We start from the raw sequence: 23336 nt of genomic DNA on the forward strand, positions 1-23336 counted from the left end.
CCGGCTCACCCACCTGGGTTGCCAGTCATTCCAGCTCCGCGGGTACTTGGTGCCGCCGCCGCCGCTGCTCAGCCGAGACCCCGGGGCTCTGCGGCTCATTACCTTCCCCGACACGACATGGCCAAGCGCCGCCGCCCGAAGAAGCGCGAGTCGCCGCCCGAACCGGCCGCCGCCGACACTCCGCTCCGGCCCGGGGTTGAGGAGGAAGCCGAGCAGGAGAAGGAGGCGGCGGAGGGCGGGGGAGGCGGACGGCCGTTCCGGGTTCCGCCTGAGCCCGCAGCGCAGGACTGGGAGGCGGGAGCGGCGCGGTGAGAGGGAGGCGGAGGAAGGGGAGGCGACGTCTCTTACAGGGCCGTACGCGGCCCGCGACGCCGGGGCGCAGGAGGAGGAGAACAGCGAGGAGGAGGCGGTGGCGGCGGATCCTCACGCTCACACAGCCACGGTTACCCCACCTCTCGGCTCCGCCCGCCGCGCCGCCGCTGCCGCACGGCATGCTGGGAGCGAGGGGCGGGGCCGGCGCCCGCCGGGCCAGGGGAGAGGGCGGGGCCGAATCAGAAGGGCGGGGCCTGGGGGCGGGGCCGGGCTCAAAGAGCGGACGATCCTCCCGCGCCCTGCGGTAGTCTGCACTCAAAGCGGACCACGCCGAGGTCCGGTCCCGCCGCAGGGGATCACGGGAGAGGGGAATCTCCGCCACCACTCCCACACGCACACCCTCCCACATAAGCCCGGGGAAGCACCTGACCCCCTGAGGGCCGGGCAGTAAGGTGTAAACAAGCATCCAATTAAGAACCTGAGGTGCCCTTGCGGGGGGTGGGGGGGTGCGCGCGCGCGCGTATACACACACACACACACACACACACACACGGAGGCGTGCCTTTAGGGTTCACGTGCTTCCACGTTCCTCACCTTCTACGGTAAAAAGTGGAAATTAAAAAAAAAAAAGAGAGAGGGTGGATATCTATTTACCCAGCCTCCACCTGAAATGCCCATGGAGTCCTGACACCTTGACCATTTCTTCACATTGCAAAAAACTAAATTAAATAGAGAAAGCGGAGTACTCTAGAGCACCAGACCCGATTCCCTGCAATGTGAAATATGCTCTGAAATCCTCTCACCATTACACTTGCCCACCTTCCCCTCCAAAAAGAGTCGGGGGGCTGGGGGGCAAACCTGAGCACTCTCTCCCCCACAGCGACAGTCCCCCAGAAAGACTTCACTAAAGCATCTGATATATGATGTGAATGCCATCCATATACATTGAGAAAAGGTCAGCAAGATGCACATCGAACAGGTAACAGGAGTTACCTTTGGGAAGGATAGTCAAAAGGATCTTACCCTTGTCTGCACAGAGGGTCTTAACCTATTTTATGTAGCAAGAAGAAAGTCTTTATATGTTGCTTGTGTGATTAAAAATGGTTACCAAAAGTACTTGAGATTATGAGGTGTTACACACTCATCCCGCTTCAACCCTGGGCTCCTTACTTGTGCCCACCAACCCCTCATAAAGGTATGATCCTGCCAGTTTTAGAGGATGGAAAGTTAGATTTTCAAAAGCACTTTTCTCCCCTCTCCCCTCCACCCATTCAGGAAAAAAGAAACTCCTCTGAACTGGGGCTATTTGACTCAACACAGAAATTCCCACTAAGTCAGACCCAAGCATGGTCACCCACTTGTGTAAAAAAAAAAATTTTTTTAATAAAATACCTGCGTGAAGAGAGATACATCTGGAAGGTACACACTCTACCCTGAAATTTGCCCTGGGTTCCCCTGCACTTGCTGTGAGGAAGGTTCCCACCAGTTGTAAACGGGGCCCTACAAGAGGTATCCTTTCTTCCCTACTCTCTGATGAAGAGAAAAAGTCCCTCTTGAATCGAGTCCCAAGATTGGGGTCCCCTCACTCAGTATGGTTCTCTCTGGAAAATTGTTAATCCTGCCACAAGGTATTATGGTTTGTTTGTAGTTAATGTCTAATTACATAAGCAACAGTGAACATATTGTCCTCACGTATGTTTTTAATGTGCAGCCTAGTCATGATTTATTCTTTCATTCAACATTCAGCAAAATTTATTGAGCATCTACTAACCAAGCAGTTGGGGACAGGGACAGAGATCCAGACCCAATCCCTGTCCTCAAGCAACTCTGGGAGTAGGGGTCAGAGAGATAGATCTATTATTAGAAATGTCTGGAATTGTTATGTTTGCTCAATCTCCCCTCTCTCCACCATCCTGCAAGCCTGTCTTGCAATCTGACTAAAAAGGCCCCTTCCCCCAAAGCCTTTTCTTAATTCTAAGTTTTGACGATTCTTGGACCTGTCTTCCTCAGATCCTTTTCTTTTTGTGCTCCAGGTAAGTTGATGCTCTCTTCCTCTTTGGGACCCTCAGACCCATGAGCAAATGGCTGATGTAGCCAATTAATCATTTTGACTTGCTTCAACAGTTGATTGCCACAAAGGTGCAGTGACCAAATTATGTCAATTGTTCAGATTCCAAAATGATTCCCAACAGAATAATCAGAACCTTAGACCCCTGAGAAAAATGTCAGGAGTCCTTTAACCTTTTCAAATTACAGAACAACAGCAGAGTACTTCAAGGAAGGGCTCTGGGTTCAAATTCCAACTCCACTTAAGAGCTGAGGGAGCATCAGCAAAGCTCCTGACTCTCGCAGTGCCCCAGGTTCTCATCTGTAAAATGAAGATGATAATATTAGCACTGACCTCTTGAGGATGTTGAGAGGATTAATAGCGATCTTGCATGTAAAGTGTTTTTCACAGTGCCTTCCACATGGTAAGCAATCAAAAAAAATTACCTAAAAATCAGATTCACCACTTCTCTGAAGCACGTGGCTATTTGGATAATATTTGACCAATGAAGAACAAGAATAAAAAAAGAAAAGTAGCTGGCAGGGGTTGTGCCCAGTTGCTCAAACAATTCCTTCTTATTTATCATTATTTTTTCTACTTCTTTCATGGAAATGATTAACCCTCAAAAACAGTGTTGACACAGGGGAGGTGTGAGGACATAGGAGGTGGGTGAGTGTCATTTGGCAGCAACTTCCTGGAAAGCAATTTAAGAGTGTGTATCCAAAGACTTAAAATTAACGCCCTTTCCCCCACTAATTCTTCTCCTGGGAAACTATCCTAAGGAAATGTGCCACATTACAGACAAAGTGATTTTCTTAAAATAAAAATCAGATCATGCGAACATCCTACTTAAAATGCATCAATGGCTTCCCATTCTTAGGATAAAATCCAGACTCATCATTACTAAGAGCCTGTAAAAGCTGGGTTCTCCTGCATTGCAAACATCCCAGGGCTGCTCATACCCAAAACAGGATCCTAACAATGGTTCTAAAGTTTGTCCTCATAGTAAAATGCCCTCATGTAGGCTGTACCCCAATTAAATCAGGATCTCTCAGTGTAGACTCAGGCATCAATACTTTTGACTTCCCCAGGGGATTGTAATATGCAGCCAAGATTGAGTAGCACCACTTTTGAGCACCTAAGCACTGAAAAATTATTGGGGACCCCACCACATCCTCACCTCCCAATACATGTGGACTATAAAGACAATTCTAAACCACTGAGAAGAAAGAATTAAAAGCCCGGTTTTTCCCATGATGACTAACTTGGATACTTAAAAATATATACACATCAAACATGATCAACTCTGAAAACTTTCCAAAATTTTTTCTCACTTCTTTTAGTAGTTTTGCTTCACTGGTTCCATTAGCACTTTTTCATTCCACTCCAATAATAGAGACAGAATTTCAGTTCCTGATACACACTTAGCCTCTCCAGCCCCTGCACTTTTTTGTACTTGCTGTTCCCTCTGCCTGGAATGCCTTTCCTACCTTTACTCCCATCAAGGTTGGTATTGGGGTAAAGAGTGGAGTGCCTCCGGAGCCAAATTTAAGGAGGCACTCACTCTTGAGGTTGTCCAAGTGCCAACCCTGCACTTGCACCAGCCTGCGAGTGAGTGCCTCCTTAAATTAGGGCCTCTAGTCACCTCTTTTGTCTCACCCTAGTCCTGGTCCTCTTTTCCTGGCCCATCTCAAGTCTTTTTTTTTTTTTTTTTTAACATCTTTACTGGAGTATAATTACTTTACAATGGCGTGTTAGTTTCTGCTGTATAACAAAGTGAATCAGCTATATGTATACATATATCCCCTCCCTCTTGTGTCTCCCTCCCACCCTCCCTATCCCACCCCTCTAGGTGGTCACAGAGCACCGAGCTGATCTCCCTGTGCTATGCGGCTGCTTCCCACTAGCTATCTATTTTACATTTGGTAGTATATATATGTCCCTGCCACTCTCTCACTTCGTCCCAGCTTACCCTTCCCCTCCCTGTGTCCTTAAGTCCATTCTCTACATCTGCATCTTTATTCCTGTCCTGCCCCTAGGTTCTTCAGAAACTTGTTTTTTTTTTTCAGATTTCATATATATGTATGTGTTAGCACACGATATTTGTTTTTCTCTTTCTGACTTACTTCACTCTGTATGACAGTCTCTAGGTCCATCCACCTGACTACAAATAACTCAATTTTGTTTCTTTTTATGACTGAGTAATATTCCATTGTATATATGTGCCACATCTTCATTATCCATTCATCTGTCTATGGACGATTAGGTTGCTTCCATGTCCTGTCTATTGTAAATAGAGCTTCAATGAACATTGTAGTACATGACTCTTTTTGAATGATGGTTTTCTCAGGGTATACCATCTCAAGTCTTCTGAGAGGTTTTCCCTGACCTCCCTGCTCAAAAATGCTGGCCCTTTCCAGGTGTGCTCTATCACACACTCTATTTCTTTCCGTGGTAACACCCATCACCATCTACAAGTATTGGGTCTCTTTGAATATTTATTATCTGTCTCACCCTTAGAGTATGAGCTCTGTTAGATTCAAGTCCATACCTCTCTCACCTTTACCGCCTCCATCCCCAGCACACAGCACAGCAACTGACTCAGAGTAAACACTCAAAAAATAGTTGTTAGTGGAAGGAATGAAATGGAAATTAACTAAGATATGGACCAAGATTGATACAGAAGTATTGGTCTCAGTTTTACTTATAAATAGCACACACAAAAAAAGAGGAGGCATTATTTCAGTGTCCAACAGTAGGAAACATTAGGAGACAGTCCATTCATACTAGTAATTTTCTTCAGGTTATTAAAAATTATAATTATGAAGATTTTAATGGAATCGGGAAGATATTATGCTTACATGTTTAAAAAAGAGCATGAAATAGAGAAATGCAAATCAAAACTGCAATGAGGTATCACCTCACACCAGTCAGAATGGCCATCATCAAAAAATCTACAAACAGGGCGACTTCCCTGGTGGCTCAGTGGTTAAGATTCCGTGATCCCAGTGCAGGGGGCCCAGGTTTGATACCTGGTCAGGAAACTAGATGCCACATGCATGCCGCAACCAAGAGTTCGCATGCCGCAACCAAGGAGCCAGCAAGCTGCAACTAACGAGCCCGCCTGCTGCAACTAAGACCCGGTGCAACCAAATAAATTAAATAAATATATATATATTTTTAAAGTCTATAAACAGGGACTTCCCTGGCAGTTCACTGGTTAAGAATCTGTGCTTCCACTGCAAAGGGCATGGGCATGGGTTCAATCCCTGGTCAGGGAACTGGGGTCCCACATGCCACGCAGCATGGCCAAAAAAAAAGTCTACAAACAATAAATGCTGGAGAGGGTGTGGAGAAAAGGGAACCTTCCTACACTGTTGGTGGGAATGTAAATTGGTACAACCATTATGGAATACAGTTTGGAGTTTCCTTAAAAAACTAAAAATAGAACTACCATATGATCCAGCTGTCCCATGTCCCATTCCTCGGCATATATCTGAAGAAAACCATAATTCAAAAATATACATGCACCCCAATGTTCATAGCAGCACTATTTATAATAGCCAAGACATGGAAGCAACCTAAATGTCCATCAACAGAGGAATGGAAGGGACTTCCCTGGTAGCGCAGTGGTTAAGAATCCACCTGCCAATGCAGGGGACACGGGTCCGAGCCCTGGCCTGGGAAGATCCCACATGCTGTGGAGCAACTAAGCCTGTGCACCACAACTACTGGGCCCACGTGCCTAGAGCCTGTGCTGCACAACAAGAGAAGCCACCTCATTGAGAAGCCTGCACACCACAACAAAGAGTAGCCCCCCACTCACCGCAACTAGAGAAAGCTCACGCACAGCAACAAAGACCCAACGCAGCCAAAAATAAAATATAAATAAATTAATTAATTTTAAAAAGAAAAAATTAAAAACAGAGGAATGGATAAAGAAGATGTGGTATATATATATACAATGGAATGTTACTAAGCCATTAAAAAGAATAAAATAATGCTGATTGCAGCAACATGGATGGACTTAGAGATTGTCATACTAAGTGAGGTAAGTCAGACAGAGAAAGAGAAATATTGTATGATATCACTTATATGCGGAATCTAAAAAGAAATGATACAAGTGAAGTTATTTACAAAACAGAGACAGACTCACAGACTTAGAGAAGGAACTTCTGGTTACTGGGGGGAAGGGTAGGGGGAAGGAATAGTTAGGAAGTTTGGGATTGACATGTACACACTGCTATATTTAAAATGGATAACCAACAAGGACCTACTGTATAGCACAGGGAACTCTACTCAATATTATGTAAAACCTAAATAGGAAAACAATTTGAAAAAGAATAGATACATTTATATGTAAAATAAAGTAAAGTAAAATAAAATAAAATAGTGGCAGAACCAAAAAAAAATGTGGTACATATATACAATGGAATACTACTCAGCCATAAAAAAGAATGAAATAATGCCATTTGCAGCAACATGGATGGACCTAAAGATTATCATACTAAGTGAAGTAAGTCAGACAGAGAAAGACAAATATCATATGATATCATTTATATGTGGAATCTAAAAACAATGATACTAATGAACTTATTTAGAAAACAGAAACAGACTCACAGTTTCGAAAACAGACTCATGGTTACCAAAGGGGAAAGGTGGGGGGGAGGGATAAGTTAGGAGTTTGGGATTAACAGATACACAGTATTATATATAAAATAGACAATCAACAAGGGCCTACTGTATAGCACAGGGAACTCTATTCAATATTCTGTAATAACCTATATGGGAAAAGAATCTGAAAAATAATGGATACATATATATGTGTTACTGAACCACTTTGCTGTACACCTGAAACTACCACAATATTGTAAATCAACTATACTCTAATGTAAAATACAAATTAAATTAAAAAGTAAAAAATAAATTGAAAAGAATACGAGATCCAAATGTGAACATGTGCTATGACCTCATCTCAGTTAATAAAGGGAGGGGAAGGTTTTATAGAAAAAAGATTAGAAAAAAAAGTATTAAATTTACCTAATATTGATATCCTGTGATAAGTGGGATCACGGGTGATTTTTTCCCCCTGCTTATTGCTCGTTTTCTAATTAAAATATAGAAGTAGTATTTGAAAACACAATTTTAAGGGACTTCCCTGGTGGCACAGTGGTTAAGAATCCGCCTGCCAATGCAGGGGACACAGGTTCGAGCCCTGGTCCAGGAAGATCCCACATGCCACGGAGCAACAAAGCCCTTGCACCACAACTTCCGAGCCTGCGCTCCAGAGCCACAACTACTGAGCCTGCATGCCACAACTACTGAGCCTGCGAGCTGCAACTACTGAAGCCCGCGCACCTAGAGCCCGTGCTCTGCAACAAGAAAAGCCACCGCAATGAGAAGCTTGCGCACTGCAAGGAAGAGTAGCCCCCGCTCGCCGCAACTAGAGAAAGCCCTCGCGCAGCAACGAAGACCCAATGCAGACAAAAATAAATTAATTAATTAAAAAGAAAAACACAATTTTAAAAAAGCTAAAGCATTTGATAAATGTGTGTTGAATGAACAAACAGAGAAACAATACTCTTATGTGGCAGTGACCGACATAGAACAATTAAATAAACTTTGGCCAAGGCGTAGAGTCTTAGCTCTAATAATGGTGACCAACTCTAGCTAATATTTATTGAGCATTTACTAATGCCTATTTTACTAATTTACTTCATGGAATTCTCCAAAACCACGCTATGCGGTAGGTATCTCTGATGCCAAGAGTAACTGAGCAGCCTGTCCAAAATCACCCAGCTGGTAGCAGGCAGGGGACTGTCATAGGCAGGAACAGAAGGGACATTTGGTCCCGCGCCTGACTTCACATTCGTCAAGGTTTCAGATTTAGACCTTTGACATTATTGCCTAATGAGGTTATACACAAAGTCCCAAAAACACACTGACAAGGAAGTAGCCTGGATTTTAAAAGTTGTGTCCCCTTACCAGCCCACACACCTGGAGGGGCTGTGCATTTACCCTTCATAATTGTATTACATTATTCACCTGTTGAATAGGTAATCCTTTTGCATTGTAGTTTCTTCCCTCTTGTGTTAAAAGTGGTCAGTTGTAAAAAGAAAACTCTTAAAATATACCATAAATGTTGTGCCCTGTTCGCTATTTCTTAATTTTTTAATACACTCAGAAACTCCAAAACTATAAGTCAACCTGAGCCTTTAACTTCTGAAAGACCCTGGCATCAGGATTTGAACACAGGCACCAGGATTTTCCTAGATAGACCTTCCAAATTTCCTAGACAGACACTCAAATGTATAACCTGAGTAAACAAATCTGGGGATCTATAATCCCCAGATCTGGTGCAAGATTAACCCCAATTCGTCTCCAAAAATCAAGGGACGTCATTCTCAAACAGGAGACTGGAGTACAAGAGCGATTTTTAAAAAGTAAATCCACATCATAGAGACATTAAAGCAGACTTTTTGAAAAGAAAAACAGCAGCCCTCATATTCCTGCTCCCAGCTAGGAAAGCTTTGTCACAGGTCAGGCTCCCTCAGTAAGGGCTATTTTTATAGCCAGTTTTCAAGTTGGTGCCGAAGGAATTTGGCTGGGAAACCTCTTGACACATTTGAAATCTCCACTCAGGCTGCCTCAGCTTGAGGCAAGGCCAAGCTTCTGTGAATCAGGGCACAAGATGTGCTGCCCAGTGACTCGTGCACACTGCAGACAATAAAATAGGAGGACAGTGATGCCCATCCAGAGCTGTTTGTGACTTATAAAGCGCAGGAAACATGAGGGTGAGATTCCCCCATGTTTGGCTCTGAGGTGCCCAGGAATTTATATGATGATTCTAAAGGAGCCAGCTCCTTTGCTTTTTAAGATATAAGCAATATCAGGCACATATGTAAATAAAATGCAGATTATGTAAATAAAACTTCCCCAGCAAGTCATTGCCATCTATTGTTTGTACAGTCATCTTTTAACATTTTAAAAAGATGTCCTGTGTTGGACTTCCCTGGTAGTGCAGTGGTTAAGAATCAGCCTGCCAATGCAGGGGACACGGGTTCAAGCCCTGGTCAGGGAAGATCCCACATGCCGTAGAGCAACTAAGCCCACACACCACAACTACCAAGCCTGTGTTCTAGAGCCCGCGAGCCTAGGGCCCGTGCTCCGCAACAAGAGAAGCCACTGCAATGAGAAGCCTGCGCACCGCAACAAAGAGTAGACCTCGCTCGCCGCAACTAGAGAAAGCCCGTGCGCAGCAACCGAGACCCAGTGCAGCCAAAAATAAATATAAATAAATAAAATTTTAAAATAAATAAAAAGATGTCCTGTGTATATCTCCTTCTTGTACCTAGTATATGTCTTTCTGAAGAACTGGATTGTAGGGGAGCAAAACTGTTTTTTCAAATGCTAATTGTTAAGTATTGTCCGGCCAAAGATAGATATTTATCTTCCTTTCTCGCAGGCCTTTAGTAGAAGCTCCTACCAGTGTAGACTTTGGTTTTTCCTCATTTTTTAATCTGTGACTTCTAGTGTCGTTTCCTGGTCTCTTATCCACCTTCAGCCTTCTGAAACATTTTGCCTGAAGTCAGGGCCCACCAGGATTGGGTTGAAGAGAAAGGATATTCATTTGTTGGGGGCGGGAAGAGGAGGTGTACAGATGGACTTTAACCCAGGGCAAAGAAGAGTGGTGCCTTTAGTATTTGTTGTCACTGCCTGGAAGTCACCCAAGTCTGATAGGATGATGATGATACAGTTGGTAATAACAATAGTTGACATTTATTGGTCTCTTGTTCCTCCCCAGTCATGGTACAAAGGCTCTACAATAACTAGCTCACCATTCATGGAACCCTCAATATGATCACATAAGATTGATTGCTCTTCTTATTCCCCTTTTACAGATGATGCAGAGGCTTATAGTGGACACAACTTGCCCAAGGTCACACAGGTAGCATACAGTAGAGCTGAAGCTTAAATTCACATGCCTGTCCCCATGTTGCCCCGATAATTTACTTTACCCAACAATCAACTTAATGCATCAATTTGTAGGAGTAGCCATTTTTAAAAAAGCAAACAGGTGTTGCAGATTTAATGCACTGTAGTTAAAGAGTTAAAGAGCCTACCAAATAAGGGAGGGATAAATATTTCCCTGCAGAGCTTCTTGCTGAAATAGAACTCTTTGACCTCTTTAGTGCACTGCTATATGCGTTACTGAAACTGAAACGATCCCTTCATCCCATGCCAAGGAGGCAAACGCAGGCTTATTCTGGAAGGTCTTCTGTGCTACAATGATTTGAAGGTCACTCTCTTTGGCCTGGGTGTTTGGAACATCCCCCAGGCATACCACCTCTCAGGGGACCCTCCTGCTGGGCCCCGGAAGAAGCTTCTCAGTAAAAGCATGACTTGAGGTGGCTTTTGGATGCAGGGGAAGCAGATGGCCGAGTATGACATCACCTGGGGTAAGGGAAACAAAAATATGAAAATAATAGGATTGTAGGAAAATAATAGCCTAATCTCCAAATCACTGGCTAGTGTTTGGGAAGTGTTTATTCCTAGCAAATACCAGGGATGGAAGAGAGCTAATAAAAGACAAAGCCTGACCTTGAGCTCCCCAATTTAAACTCGGAAACCACCTTTTTCACCATTTTGTTAAAATAATAGTGACTACTTACTGTGAATGTTAATTATATTTATTTCTAACTGCCACCATTCCTCAAACGCTAGGAGGTAAATATTATCAAATCCTGATTTTTACATAGGAGGAAACTACACAGAAAGTTTAGTGAGTAACTTGCCCCAGGCCACCCAGCTGGTAAGTAGCAGAACCTGGTTTTGAACCCTGGGCTATCTGATGTCAAAGAAAACCTGAAAACCACTTGAGGGGCATGTAATGGAGGAATATTTTTTCTGATCAGTCCATAAAGTACCAAAATGATGTGCCTCTAAGGACACTATCAACAGAGTGAAAGGGAGAAAATATCTGCAAATCATATACCTGAAAAGGAGTTAATATCCAGAACACATAAAGACCTCCTACAACTCAACACTGGCAACAGCAAAACAAACAAGTCAATTGAAAAAATGGGCAAAGGACTTGAAGAGACACTTCTCCAAAGAAGATACACAAATGGCCAATAAGCACATGAAAAGATGCTCAACATCACTAATCATTAAGAAAGTTCAAAACAAAATCACAATAAGATACCACTTTACACCAATTAGGACAGCTGTTATAAACAAACAAACAGAAACTAACAAGTGTTGGTGAGGAGGTGGAGAAAATAGAACCCTTGTACGTTGCTGGTGGGCATGTAAAATAGTGCAGACACTGTGAAAAACAGTATGGAGGGTCCTCAAAAAATTAAAAAATAGAATTACCATATGATTCAGCCATTCCACTTCTGGGTATATGCCCAAAAGAATTGAAAGCAGGAACTCAAACAGGTATTTGCACACCCATGTTCATAGTAGCATTACTCACATAGCCAAAGATAGAAGCAATCCAAGTGTCCGCTGATGGATGAATGGATAAATAAAATGTGGTAAATCCATACAACGGCATATTATTCACCCTTAAAAAGAAAGGAAATTCTGACATAGGCTACAATATAGATGAACTTTGCAGACGTTATACTAAGTGAAAGAAACTATACACAAAAAACAAATACTGTATGATTCTACTTATAGGAGGAACTCAGAGTAATCAAATTCATAGGGACAGAAAGTAGAATGGTGGTTGCCAGGGCCTAGGAGGAGGGGAGAATGGGGAGTTACTGTTTAATAAGTGTAGGAAAAAAAATATAGGTGTAGAGTTTCAGTTTGGGAGGATGACGAGTTTCTGGAGACGGATGGTGGTGATGGTAGAACAACAGTGTGAATGTACTTAATGCCACTGAACTATACACATAAATGGTAAATTTTATGTTATGTATATTTTACATCAATTTTAAAATGGTAAAAAAAAAAAAGTAGAGAAAGAACAAGCCATAGGAACTATTACTGTTCTCTACCTAATAACTCTGCCTTCCTAATGTTAACATGAAGCAAAAATAACAATCTCTAACTTTAAAAAAATAATAATTTAAATTATTTTTAAAGTAATGAATAATGGATTTTTATTTGCTATTTATAGAAATACTTTTTAGATTAAAAAATATTGCTAACACCAGCATCAGAATAGAATTTGGGAAAACTGCTGGAACCAAATTAACTGTATTTAAACTTTCTGGAAGACAGAACATATGAATAAGAGTGGTAGTTTATCCTGACATTGTCCAACATGGTAGCCACTAGCCACTTGGGGCTACTGAGCGCTTGAAATGTGGCTGGTTCCCATTGAGATATGATGTAAGTAAAATATACACCAGCTTTCAAAGACTTATTACCAAAAATAGAGTGTAAACTATCTCATTAATAATTTTTACATTGATTGTATGAAGTGATAACATTTTGGATATATTGGGTTAAATAAACGATATTGTTAAAATTAATTTCACCTCTTTCTGTTTACTTTTTCTTTATTGTTGTTTTTTGGTTTTTTTGGCCACACTGCGTAGCTTGTGGGATCTTAGTTCCCCGACCAGAGACTGAACCCAGGCCCTGGGCAGTGAAAGCATGGATTCCTATCCACTGGACTGCCAGGGAATTCTCTCTACTTTTTTTTTTTTTTTTTTTCAGTACAGGGGCCTCTCACTGTCGTGGCCCCTCCCGTTGAGGAGCACAGACTCTGGAAGCGCAGGCTCAGCGGCCATGGCTCACGGGCCCAGCCGCTCCGTGGCATGTGGGATCTTCCCGGACCGGGGCACGAACCCGTGTCCCCTGCATCGGCAGGTGGACTCCCAACCACTGCGCCACCAGGGAAGCCCTCTCTCTACTTTTTAAATGTGGTTATTTTCTCTTTACTTTTTAAAAGTTTCAAATTATATATGTGGCTCAAATTATATTTCTATTGGACAGAGCTGTGCTAGATAAAGGATAAGAATGAACCTTTATTAAGCACTGTCTAAGGGATGCTGACACTGTATCTGGGCAGCTCTAGAGATACAAGCTATCCCTGGGGACTTGGCAGGTCATCTGCAATCTCTGCTGAGAATTACCTCCCAGGGTCTCCTCACAAGACCCAACCTTTTTAACTTTCAAGGCCCAAATGAGATCTTGCATTCAATTTATCTTTACCTTAAGACCTGACCCTATAGAATTATCTTAACCACTCCTTTTGACACCTAAGTGTATTGTCTTAACTCCCCTATCAAGCCAATGTGGGTAGTTTGTAAGATTTTTGGTGAGGAAACACACAAGCATCCTATGTCTTCTACTAGTCTATACACACAACAGACATCAACAATCAATCACAGCACTATACCCACAAGAGACATTAAGAATCAATCACATGGACTTCCCTGGTGGTGCAGTAGTTAAGAATCCACCAGCCACTGCAGGGGACACAGGTTCAATCCCTGGTCCAGGAAGATTCCACATGCTGCGGAGCAACTAAGCCCGTGCACCACAACTACTGAGCCCTCGTGCCACAATTACTGAAGCTCATATGCTCTAGGGCCTGCGTGCTGCAACTACTGAAGCCCTTGCACCTAGAGCCCTTGCTCTGCCACAAGAGAAGCCACCGCAATGAGAAGCCCATGTGCCGCAACTAGAGAAAGCCCTTGCGCAGCAATGAAAACCCAATGCAGCCAAAAGTAAACACATTACAAAAAGAATCAATCACAGCATATTTTCCCTCCAAGCCCATTCAAGGTCTTATTATTGTTTTTAATACAGAGCTCTAGGCAGCCACTACCCATTGATCAAAATTGTCATGAGAGAAAAAACCTATTTGTCAACCCTGTAATAGAGTCTTAGTGAATAGGATTGGCAGAGTAAATTCAGCAAAGAAGCATATGCTTAAAGTTTTCTCTCTTTGCATCATAGGCTATATAACAAAAAAATGAGACCAATAAGTGGATTTTATTAATAGTGTGTCTTTAGCATGCTATTGTTGCCTGACACCAGGTATACGGGTAATGCCCATGTGTCTACTGAAGACCGGGGAAGTTGTAAAACATGTTGTCTGACTTTTTTGGGATTCTTTTTAGCAGGTCCATCATTCCCTCTCCAAATAGGTACTGAACAAAAGGTATTGGCATTATATACCAAGTCAGGGTCTCCAAAAGTGAGTTTCACAGAACACTAGTTCTGTAATTCTGTAGGATGCTAATAAATATTCATTGAAGAATGAATTCTCTAGTCAAATAAGTGAGAAGCATTGGGTTTATAAAACGATAAAATGATTTATTGTTACTCTCCAAAAAGAGGATCTAGTATGCTCCCCAATTTTTCTGATGTAGAGTCCCATTTTCACATCTTGAGGAGCTACGTTCTAAGAAACATATTTTAGGAAATACTGTTCCAAAGATTAGCACTGATGCTTTGTTTTTGAAATGGCTCAGGAGAGGGTGGAAGGGAGGAACACTGATGCTAGGAATCACTGTAGTCTTTCCTTTATTTTCAAATTTATTTCTTCGAACCCGGACATTTGTTGCCACCATTTAATTGATGGTTAACCGGTGATAGATGAATCATTATGGTTATTTAGAGTGGAAGACAAATAAGCCATGGCCTGATCCACCCCCTTGAGTTTGCTTATGAGGAAACTGAGGCTCAGGGAGATTAAGTGCCCTAGCCAAAGTCACGAAGCGTATCAGTGTCTAACAAATTAGAAAGCTAAAAAAAAAAGGGGGGGGGGGAGTTAAAATATGAAGTGGCCCAGAACTATCACCTCCATAATCTCCTGTCCCTTAGACTACCCTCAACTTTTATTTGTTTACTTGGTTTACCTGCAAGAGAAAATTACATTTTGTGGGAGGCCCGTGAATGTGGACACACTCCTTTCACCCAACAGAAATAAAGAAGAGATTTATTACAGCAGAAAGTGGGAGACTCAGAGCTCTGTCAGCCACGCTGGGGAAAGTGGGCAAAGTGAGTATTCATGTTAGAGTTCTTTCTACTCATGACGATACCATTCAAAGAGATTCTCTGGCTTGGTTTCTAGAGTTCTGGACATAACTTTACTGTTCTGAATGCACAGTGTCCTCCAAACGTGGGCCCAGTGACAAGTAATGGTTAATGGTTGGAACTGGCCTCTCAGCAGAGAGCTTTGCAGAATTTGACAACTCAGCTGACCTCAACAACTCAGCCATCCCACACATTTCATGGCTTCTACTCTGTGCAGCCCAAACAATTTTCCCCCTGGCAAATCTAATCGGCACTGACCTTGACTAGCTCAGGGTTTCTCAACCTTAGCATTGTTGGCATTTGGGGCCAGATAATTACCTGCTGTGGGGGGCTGTCCTTTGCAGGACGTTTAGCAGCTTCCCTGGCCTCTACTCACCGGACGCCAGTGGCATCCCCTAACTTGTAACAATCAAATATAGGTCCAGACATCAACAAATGCCCCTTGGGGAGCAAAACCGCCCCTGGCCGAGAACCATGGTTAGATGAACCCAAGGAGGATGACCGCCACTTCCAACAGACAGTGAGCTTCTCAGATAAGGGACTCAGGAAACATATGTTAATCATCTTTGTACCTCTCTCCCTGGCACATAGTAGGTGTTCACTCATCAATTCATTCCACAAATATTTGTTAAGCACCTATTATGTCCTAGGCACTCTTGCAGGAGATAGGGATACAGCACTGAACATCAGGTAATCCCTGGCTTCAAGGAGTTTATATTCCAGAGGAGGCAAGATATTAAAAATATAAATAAAAGTATAAATAAATATAGAGGGTCATTTTAGGCACTAAGGGCTTTGAAGAAAAAATGCAGATAAATATGAAAGAGGGCTGCCTTAGACAGAGTAGTCTATCAGTTGGAATTAAGTTGTTAACAGGATCCAAAATAACTGTGACTTCAACAAAATAAAAGTTTGTTTCTCTCTCAAGTAGAAGTCCAAAAGCAAGTAATCCAGGGCTGTTATGGTAGTTCTGCTCCATAAAGTCCTCAGTGATCCGGCTCCTTCCATTCTGTTGCTCTGCCGTGCTTGGCTTCCATTTCCAAAGTTACCTCATGGTCTGAGGTGGCTGCTCCAGCTCCAGCCATCAGTTCACGTTCCAGCCAGCGGAATGAATAAATGGGGAGAAGAAGCTAAAGGCATGTACCAATGATCTTTTAAGGTTGGTTCTTGGATACTGCCATATGATATTTCTGTTTCTATTGCATTGGACAGAACTTGGTCATGTAGCCATAACCAGTTTAAGGGAGACTGGCCAATTATGGACTCAGCTAAAAATAGGAGGTTCCATTTCTTTGGAAAAGGGGAAGAGTAGATATTGGGGGACGGCTAGAAGTCTGTGAAAGAGATGGTCAGGGAAGGCCTTTCTAAGGAAGAGACGATGAGAAGGAAGGCTGTCAGGAAAGAACTTACTGGCAGGAGATGCAGATGTGCAAGTGCCCTCAGTTGCCAGTAAGGCCAGTCTGGGGGAAAACAGGTAGAGGCTAGATCACATAAGACTTCTGGGGCATGGTAACAGGTCTGGATTTTTATTCCACTTGCAATGAAAAGCCTTTGGAGGGTTTTGAGCCAAAAAGAGATGTTATTTATGGTTTCAGAAGATCACCCTGGCTGCTGTGTTAGGTCAGAAGTTGGAGAGGCAGAGAGATGGGTTAGCAGGCTGTTGGAGTAGAGAAAATGGTGGCTTGAATTGACCTATACAGTGCACAAGGTGAGGAGTGATCCTATTTTTCATATAATGCCATGGAATATCGGAGTCAAAGTGAACAGGGCTACCTGAGGGATTGGATATGGGGTGTGATAGGAATAAGAAAAAATTAGAATGTTTTCCAGGATTTGACATATGGCATTGTCATTTATTGATATAGGAAAGGCTTGGGAGGAGGCAAATTTGGGTCAAGCGATCTGTTTTGACCAAGTCAAATCTAAGATACGTATGAGATCTCCAACTAGAGATGCCAAGCCAAGAGCTGGAGATGCAAATTTGAGAGTCATCAGCCTAAAGATGGTGCTTTAAGGGTAAGTGTGAATATAATGTTAGAGATAATTGGCTCAAACAAAAGGAAAGTTATATGTTTTTAAGTGCAATCAAACAAATTAAAAAACCTAGAATCATCCATCTTAAAGGCCCTCCCTACAAGCCCACTTCGGAATCACCAAGTATGCAACTCTTTGCTCTTGGTCTTCTAGTTAAACCTGGTTTAGCATGTTTAACTAGAAGCACAACTCACAATAAGCCAAAAGCCTTTAACATTGTTAAAAAGAACCCGAAAGGGCTTCTTCTGTTGTATTTGCATCACATCAATGGGGTTTTCTGATTTTTAACAAAATTGCAGTTGTGCAATACTTAGGCCATCCTATAGTTTATTATTTTTTTAATTTTTAGATATTTATTTATTTGGCTGTGCTGGGTCTTAGTTGCAGCATGTGGGATCTTCATTGCTGCTTGCGGGATCTCCGTTGAGGTGCGCAGGATCTTGTGGCATACGGGATCTGGTTGCCTGACCAGGGATTGGACCTGGGCCCCCTGCGTTGGGAACGCAGAATCTTAACCTCTGGACCACCAGGGAAGTCCCCATCCTATAGTTTAAATAGGCTTTTTGGGGTTTGCTTGGGGAAGTAACCAACTGATGCCATCTCTACAGGAAAACAAACTTGAAGGTATACATTTGGGAACACAACCAGCTGCTTCCAAGTTAAGAACTGCCATCACATGATTTTCATCAGACCCAATGCCTAACACCTAGGAGTTTATAATGTAACAATAAAAGTAGTAGCGCTAGATAGCATTATTTATTGAGCATCACCTATATGCCAAGTATGTTACAGACAGAATTCTAATCTTCACGCAGCCTTGCTGGGGAGGTATTATTCTCCCCCATTTTACAGATGAAAATACCAAGCCTCAAAAAGATTGTGTGTCTGACTAAAGAACCAGATCTGCCTTTCCTTACACTTTTCAAAAAGCCTAATTATTCACTGAGCCTTATTATTTATTGGAGTATCTCACTTAGCTTTCCCATTTGCTCACCTAAAAGTAGGAGCCCCATCTCATCCTTTTTTTTTTTTCCAATCAACTATGGTTTCTGACTTATAATGGGTAATCAAATATTTATTGAAAGAATAAACTAGAGACAAAAATATGACTACACAAAAAACAACAAATTCATTAAAGGGGTAGAATTGGAATTCTTAAAGAGTGCTGATATATCACTGAGTCTGGAGGACATTACTTAGCTAGCCCCGGTGGACTATGGCCTCAGAAGTGTTTGGTGTGGCTTCCAAATTCTGGGGGAAAAGTTCTATTTGTTACCAATGTTCAAAAACTGAGAAATTGCAAACAAAAAAGTCCAGATTTTTTTTTCTTGCTTCCTTTGAAATCTGGCAGCCTTGGACCCACATTTTCCCAGGTTAATAAGGAGAGAGAGGGGCTGCCCTTGCCCCATTAAGTTTCTACCTAGGCCCCTGGAGGTATCTGAATCTGCAACCACAACTGTAAACTCCCTTACTGTAGAAGTAAGAAAACTGAGGCCCAGCACAGCAAAGTGACTTGCTGTGAAGGACACTTACTCCCAGCCAAAGGCTCTTTCTATACCCTGCTGCCCAGGATACACAGGCATCCTGAAAATTCATATTTGTCATGACTACACACAAACACACATATACAGAGATGAGGAACAAAACTGAATATGTGGATAGGGTTAATAAAAAAGATCTTATAGGTTAAAAAAATTGCAAGCCAATAAAATTTCTACTGCCTTTGGTCACAGCGTCGGCCTATTTTAATCTGGACCTCCTTCCACTTCTTTAAGGAAATAATAAGTCATGGTTAATATTTATTCCAATTCTGAATCAGCCTTGGTTTCACTTTCTAAATCATTCAGTAGTGGTCTGGTAAGATGTTGAGAAATAATGAAATAAGAAAGTGGAGGGTGGGGTGGAGAGAGAGAGAAAGAAACAGCTGGTTTATGGGGAGGCCTCCTGGGAGTTGCTATTGGACAAAGTGGTGATTAATAATATGGTGAACAGAATATGGCCAGAATACACCCAAATGGTAACTAAAGTGTTTCTTCCTCCCTTACTCACTCTGTAGGGCCCCCTTGAGGTGCTCTTTGAATTTATTTCCTTTCCCCCAGGTGCTCTCCCCCTCCCCCATTGAAGGGGGAGGGGGAGTGTCACCAGAGAACCAGAAAAACAAAATCAGCAACCTCTGGACCCAGTTCAGTAAATCATTGATCTATAAGTCAGAAAGTTTGAGACACGCACTTCAGATTGCGTTTTTTGTACACCAGGCCAGTGCTTGTCACATTTTAATGTGCTTATGAGTCACTTGGGATCTTGTTAAAGTGCAGAACTGATTCAGCATGTCTGGGCTGGGGCCTAAGATCTGACATTTCTAACAAGCCCCCAGGTGATGCCAATGGATGCTGCAGGTCCGGAGACCCCACTATTGAGCACTGAGTCCCTAGATAGAGCAGTGGTTTTCAAACTCGCTTGCCCATTTTGAATTATCCTGGGGGATATTTAAGAACTCCTGATGCCCAAGTCTCATTGCCAGATTCTGACTGAATTAGTGTGGGTGAAGCCTGGGCATTAGGATTTTCAAAGCTTCCCAAGAGAGTGTAGTACGAAGCACAGCTGGGGAAGCACTGCCCTAGACTAGAGCCGTAGTTCTCAAACTTTAGTGCACATCAGGGTCACCTGGAGGGTTTGTTAAGACATTCACGTATGCTAACACATATATATATGGAATTTAAGAAAAAAAAATGTCATGAAGAACCTAGGGGTAAGACAGGAATAAAGACACAGACCTACTAGAGAATGGACTTGAGGATATGGGGAGCGGGAAGGGTAAGCTGTGACAAAGCAAGAGAGCGGCATGGACATAAATACACTACCAAACGTAAGGTAGATAGATAGTGGGAAGCAGCCGCATAGCACAGGGAGATCAGCTCGGTGCTTTGTGACCGCCTGGAGGGGTGGGATAGGGAGGGTGGGAGGGAGGGAGATGCAAGAGGGAAGAGATATGGGAACATATGTATATGTATAACTGATTCACTTTGTTATAAAGCAGAGACTAACACACCATTGTAAAGCAATTATACTCCAATAAAGATGTAAAAAAAAAAAAAAAAAGACATTCAGGTCGCTGGACCCCACCCTGAAGGGTTTCAGTTGGTCTGGGTGGGGCCTGACGGAGAATCTGCTTTTCTAACAGAGTGCTATCGATGCTGTTGGTCTGGGGATTACACTTTGAGAGCCACTGTCTGTGGGCTAAGGAAGAGAAGGAACACAGAGCTGTGCCACTAAGGGGAGGCATTAATCTTCACTTAACTAAGCACTTAAGGAAGCATAAATTACCAGTGCTTGGAAGCTGCATTGACTGTCCTTCTCTTGCCACCTGGAGAGGACTGTCCACCTATTACAGCCAGCCTATGGCCCCTGCTTCATGGCACAAGACTTGCCAGCTCTCCAATCTGTCCACTCCATGTGGATGACCCCCTTTGCCATAGTTCAGGCCAGTTGTAACCCTCTAGAATAGAGGGTGGTGGCGTCATCCTCAGAGAGGTGATGCTGATGTGGAGGATGAATGCTGCACCTGTGCAAGCTGCAGATCGCCCACCAAGTCCAGACAGTGGTAGAACATCTACCTTTGCCTCAGGAAAAGCCCATGATCCCATTCCACGGAGATGGTTTAGCTAGCCTGGTTCTTATGCAAAGAGTGGAAGAGCTCAGTTATAACCACAGGGATGCTGAGATGTGGCGGAAGAAGAGAGAATTCTCCTATGGGGACCAGATGGAAGAATGTTCAACGTCCAGGACTGTCCCCGAAAACACTGAGCTCCTTACTCCAAAGAGTTATTTTCCAAATTTAATGTTTTCTCCAGCTTTTTAAATTAAAAAAGGAAGAAAGAAAGAAGCATGCTATAGATTTATAGCTAAGCTTCAAGATAGAGCAGAGGTAAGGCCCAGCAGCTCTTTTTAAATATTCACTTTTATCTTTCCCAAAGAAAATTCCTTTACTTACCTATCTATTTTCTTTCAGGGACATTTTCATAATCAGTAGTCTGAGTTAAGCAGCACTTAAAAAAAAATTAAGATATATATGATATATAACATTATGTACATTTAAGGTGTACATGTTGATTTGATACATTTATGTATTGAGATATGATTGCTATTGTAGCAGTAATTAGCACATCACATAGTAATCATTTCCTTTTAGTGGTTGGAACAATTAAGATCTAGTCTCTTAGCCAGTTTGGTGATCATAATACAATGTTGTTGTCTACATTAACTATACTATGCATTAGATCTCTAGGATTTATTTACTACTTATTGCAAGTTTGTTTAATCCGTAGAAGAAAATATCCCTAGGGATGTGGGAACGAAAGTATCATTTATTAAGCATGCACTATGTCTCAGGGATTCCACAAACCTCTTTGTGTTCGTTAGCTCATGTATTATAGTAGAAAGCTCTGCTATCACTGGGATTATGATTGTCTGGAACTTTTGGAAAAAAAATTTTAAGCAAACTGAAGATAAATTTTCACAGAGAAAATGATGTAGACATTAAAGAAGCACGTAGAGCTCTGAATGTATGTGGGCCATTATGCCACAGAAACTTTCTGGACCTCGTACGGTGAGCAAGAGATATGGGAACATATGTATATGTATAACTGATTCACTTTGTTATAAAGCAGAAACTAACACACCATTGTAAGCAATTATACTCCAATAAAGATGTAAAAAAAAAATTCCTTCTGAGAGCTAGTTATTTAATCACATCAGAAACAAAGTTTTAGCAGTTGCTTCCAGTGGTTTTTCCACGTCTGTGGGGTCCCCCAGAGTTAGTGGGTGGTATGGCTAACTTTTGCCTCCTGGCAGAAACTTTAAGTATTGTATTTTTTGTTGCTCTGTGTTGACCATAAATTGTATAGCAAAATGAAGCCATGTATTAGGCAAGGGACCTTTTTTTTTTCTCCAAAATACTATATCAAACATTGGCCTTGAAAATGACTCTGTTCTTTCATTTAGTAGATATGTTTGGGGAGCTACCACACACCAGGCACTGGTTTTACAGTGAAGAACAAAATAGACGCGATCCCTGTCCTCAGAGCTTCAGAGCTGGCACAAGAAAGAGATGTTACAAGTAAATATACACCCCAAGCTGTGTGTTGAGACTTGTCTCTTTGTTGTATATATACATCCTCAAGTTGTATATAAGAGAAAAATAACGGGAAGATAAGTTATATTGGAAGTCCAGGGAAAATGACTTTAGCTTGACTCTAAAGGATGAGGAAAAAGGAGCTAGGCCCAGAGGTGGTGAGAGGAATAGTATTTCAGCTGGAAGTAAAAGGTCCTTGAGGTGGGAAAGAACTTGGAGACTTCTGGGAACTTAAAGAAGAGTGATATAGAAAAGAGGATGTATTAGGGTCCTCCAGAGAAAGAGAACAAATAATATATATATATGAAGAGAGAGAGATAGAAAGAGAGATTTATTATAAGGAATTGGCTCATGCAATTATGGAGGCTGAGAAGTCCCACAATCTGCTGGAAGCCCATGAAAGCTGGGCTGAAGGCCTGAGAACCAGTAGAGTCCATCCGGAAGGCCTGAGAACCAGTAGAGTCAATGGTGTAAGTCCCAGGTGAAGGGCAGGAGAAGATTGATGCCTCAGATTAAGCAGCCGGGTAGGGATCAAGAATTCTCCCTTCTTCCAGGGCTTCCTTGGTGGTCCAGTGGGTAAGACTCCATGCTCCCAATGCAGGCGGCCCAGGTTCGATCCCTGGTCAAGGAACTAGATCCGGGCCTCCCTGGTGGCGCAGTGGTTGAGAGTCCGCCTGCTGATGCAGGGGATACGGGTTCGTGCCCCGGTCTGGGAGGATCCCATATGCCGCAGAGCGGCTGGGCCCGTGAGCCATGGCCGCTGAGCCTGCGCATCCAGAGCCTGTGCTCCGCAACGGGAGAGGC

The 23336-nt window shown here is 42.6% G+C and overlaps 1 protein-coding gene across 1 annotated transcript in view; it reads right to left on the reverse strand.

The window, feature by feature from the left end:
- Nucleotides 1–99, reverse strand: part of SMG1 (SMG1 nonsense mediated mRNA decay associated PI3K related kinase) — a gene marked incomplete at both ends in the record, with an annotated part of 90982 nt that extends 90883 nt beyond the window's left edge. Inside the window, one exon of the mRNA XM_079719900.1 lies at nt 14–99. Within this exon, the coding sequence (XP_079576026.1) occupies nt 14–99 (86 nt within the window). The remainder of the gene's footprint in view (nt 1–13) is intronic.
- Nucleotides 100–23336: the final 23237 nt, after the last annotated feature.

The sequence above is a fragment of the Hyperoodon ampullatus genome, assembly GCF_949752795.1.
Source record: "Hyperoodon ampullatus genome assembly, chromosome: 14".
Classification (NCBI taxonomy): Eukaryota; Metazoa; Chordata; class Mammalia; order Artiodactyla; family Ziphiidae; genus Hyperoodon; species Hyperoodon ampullatus.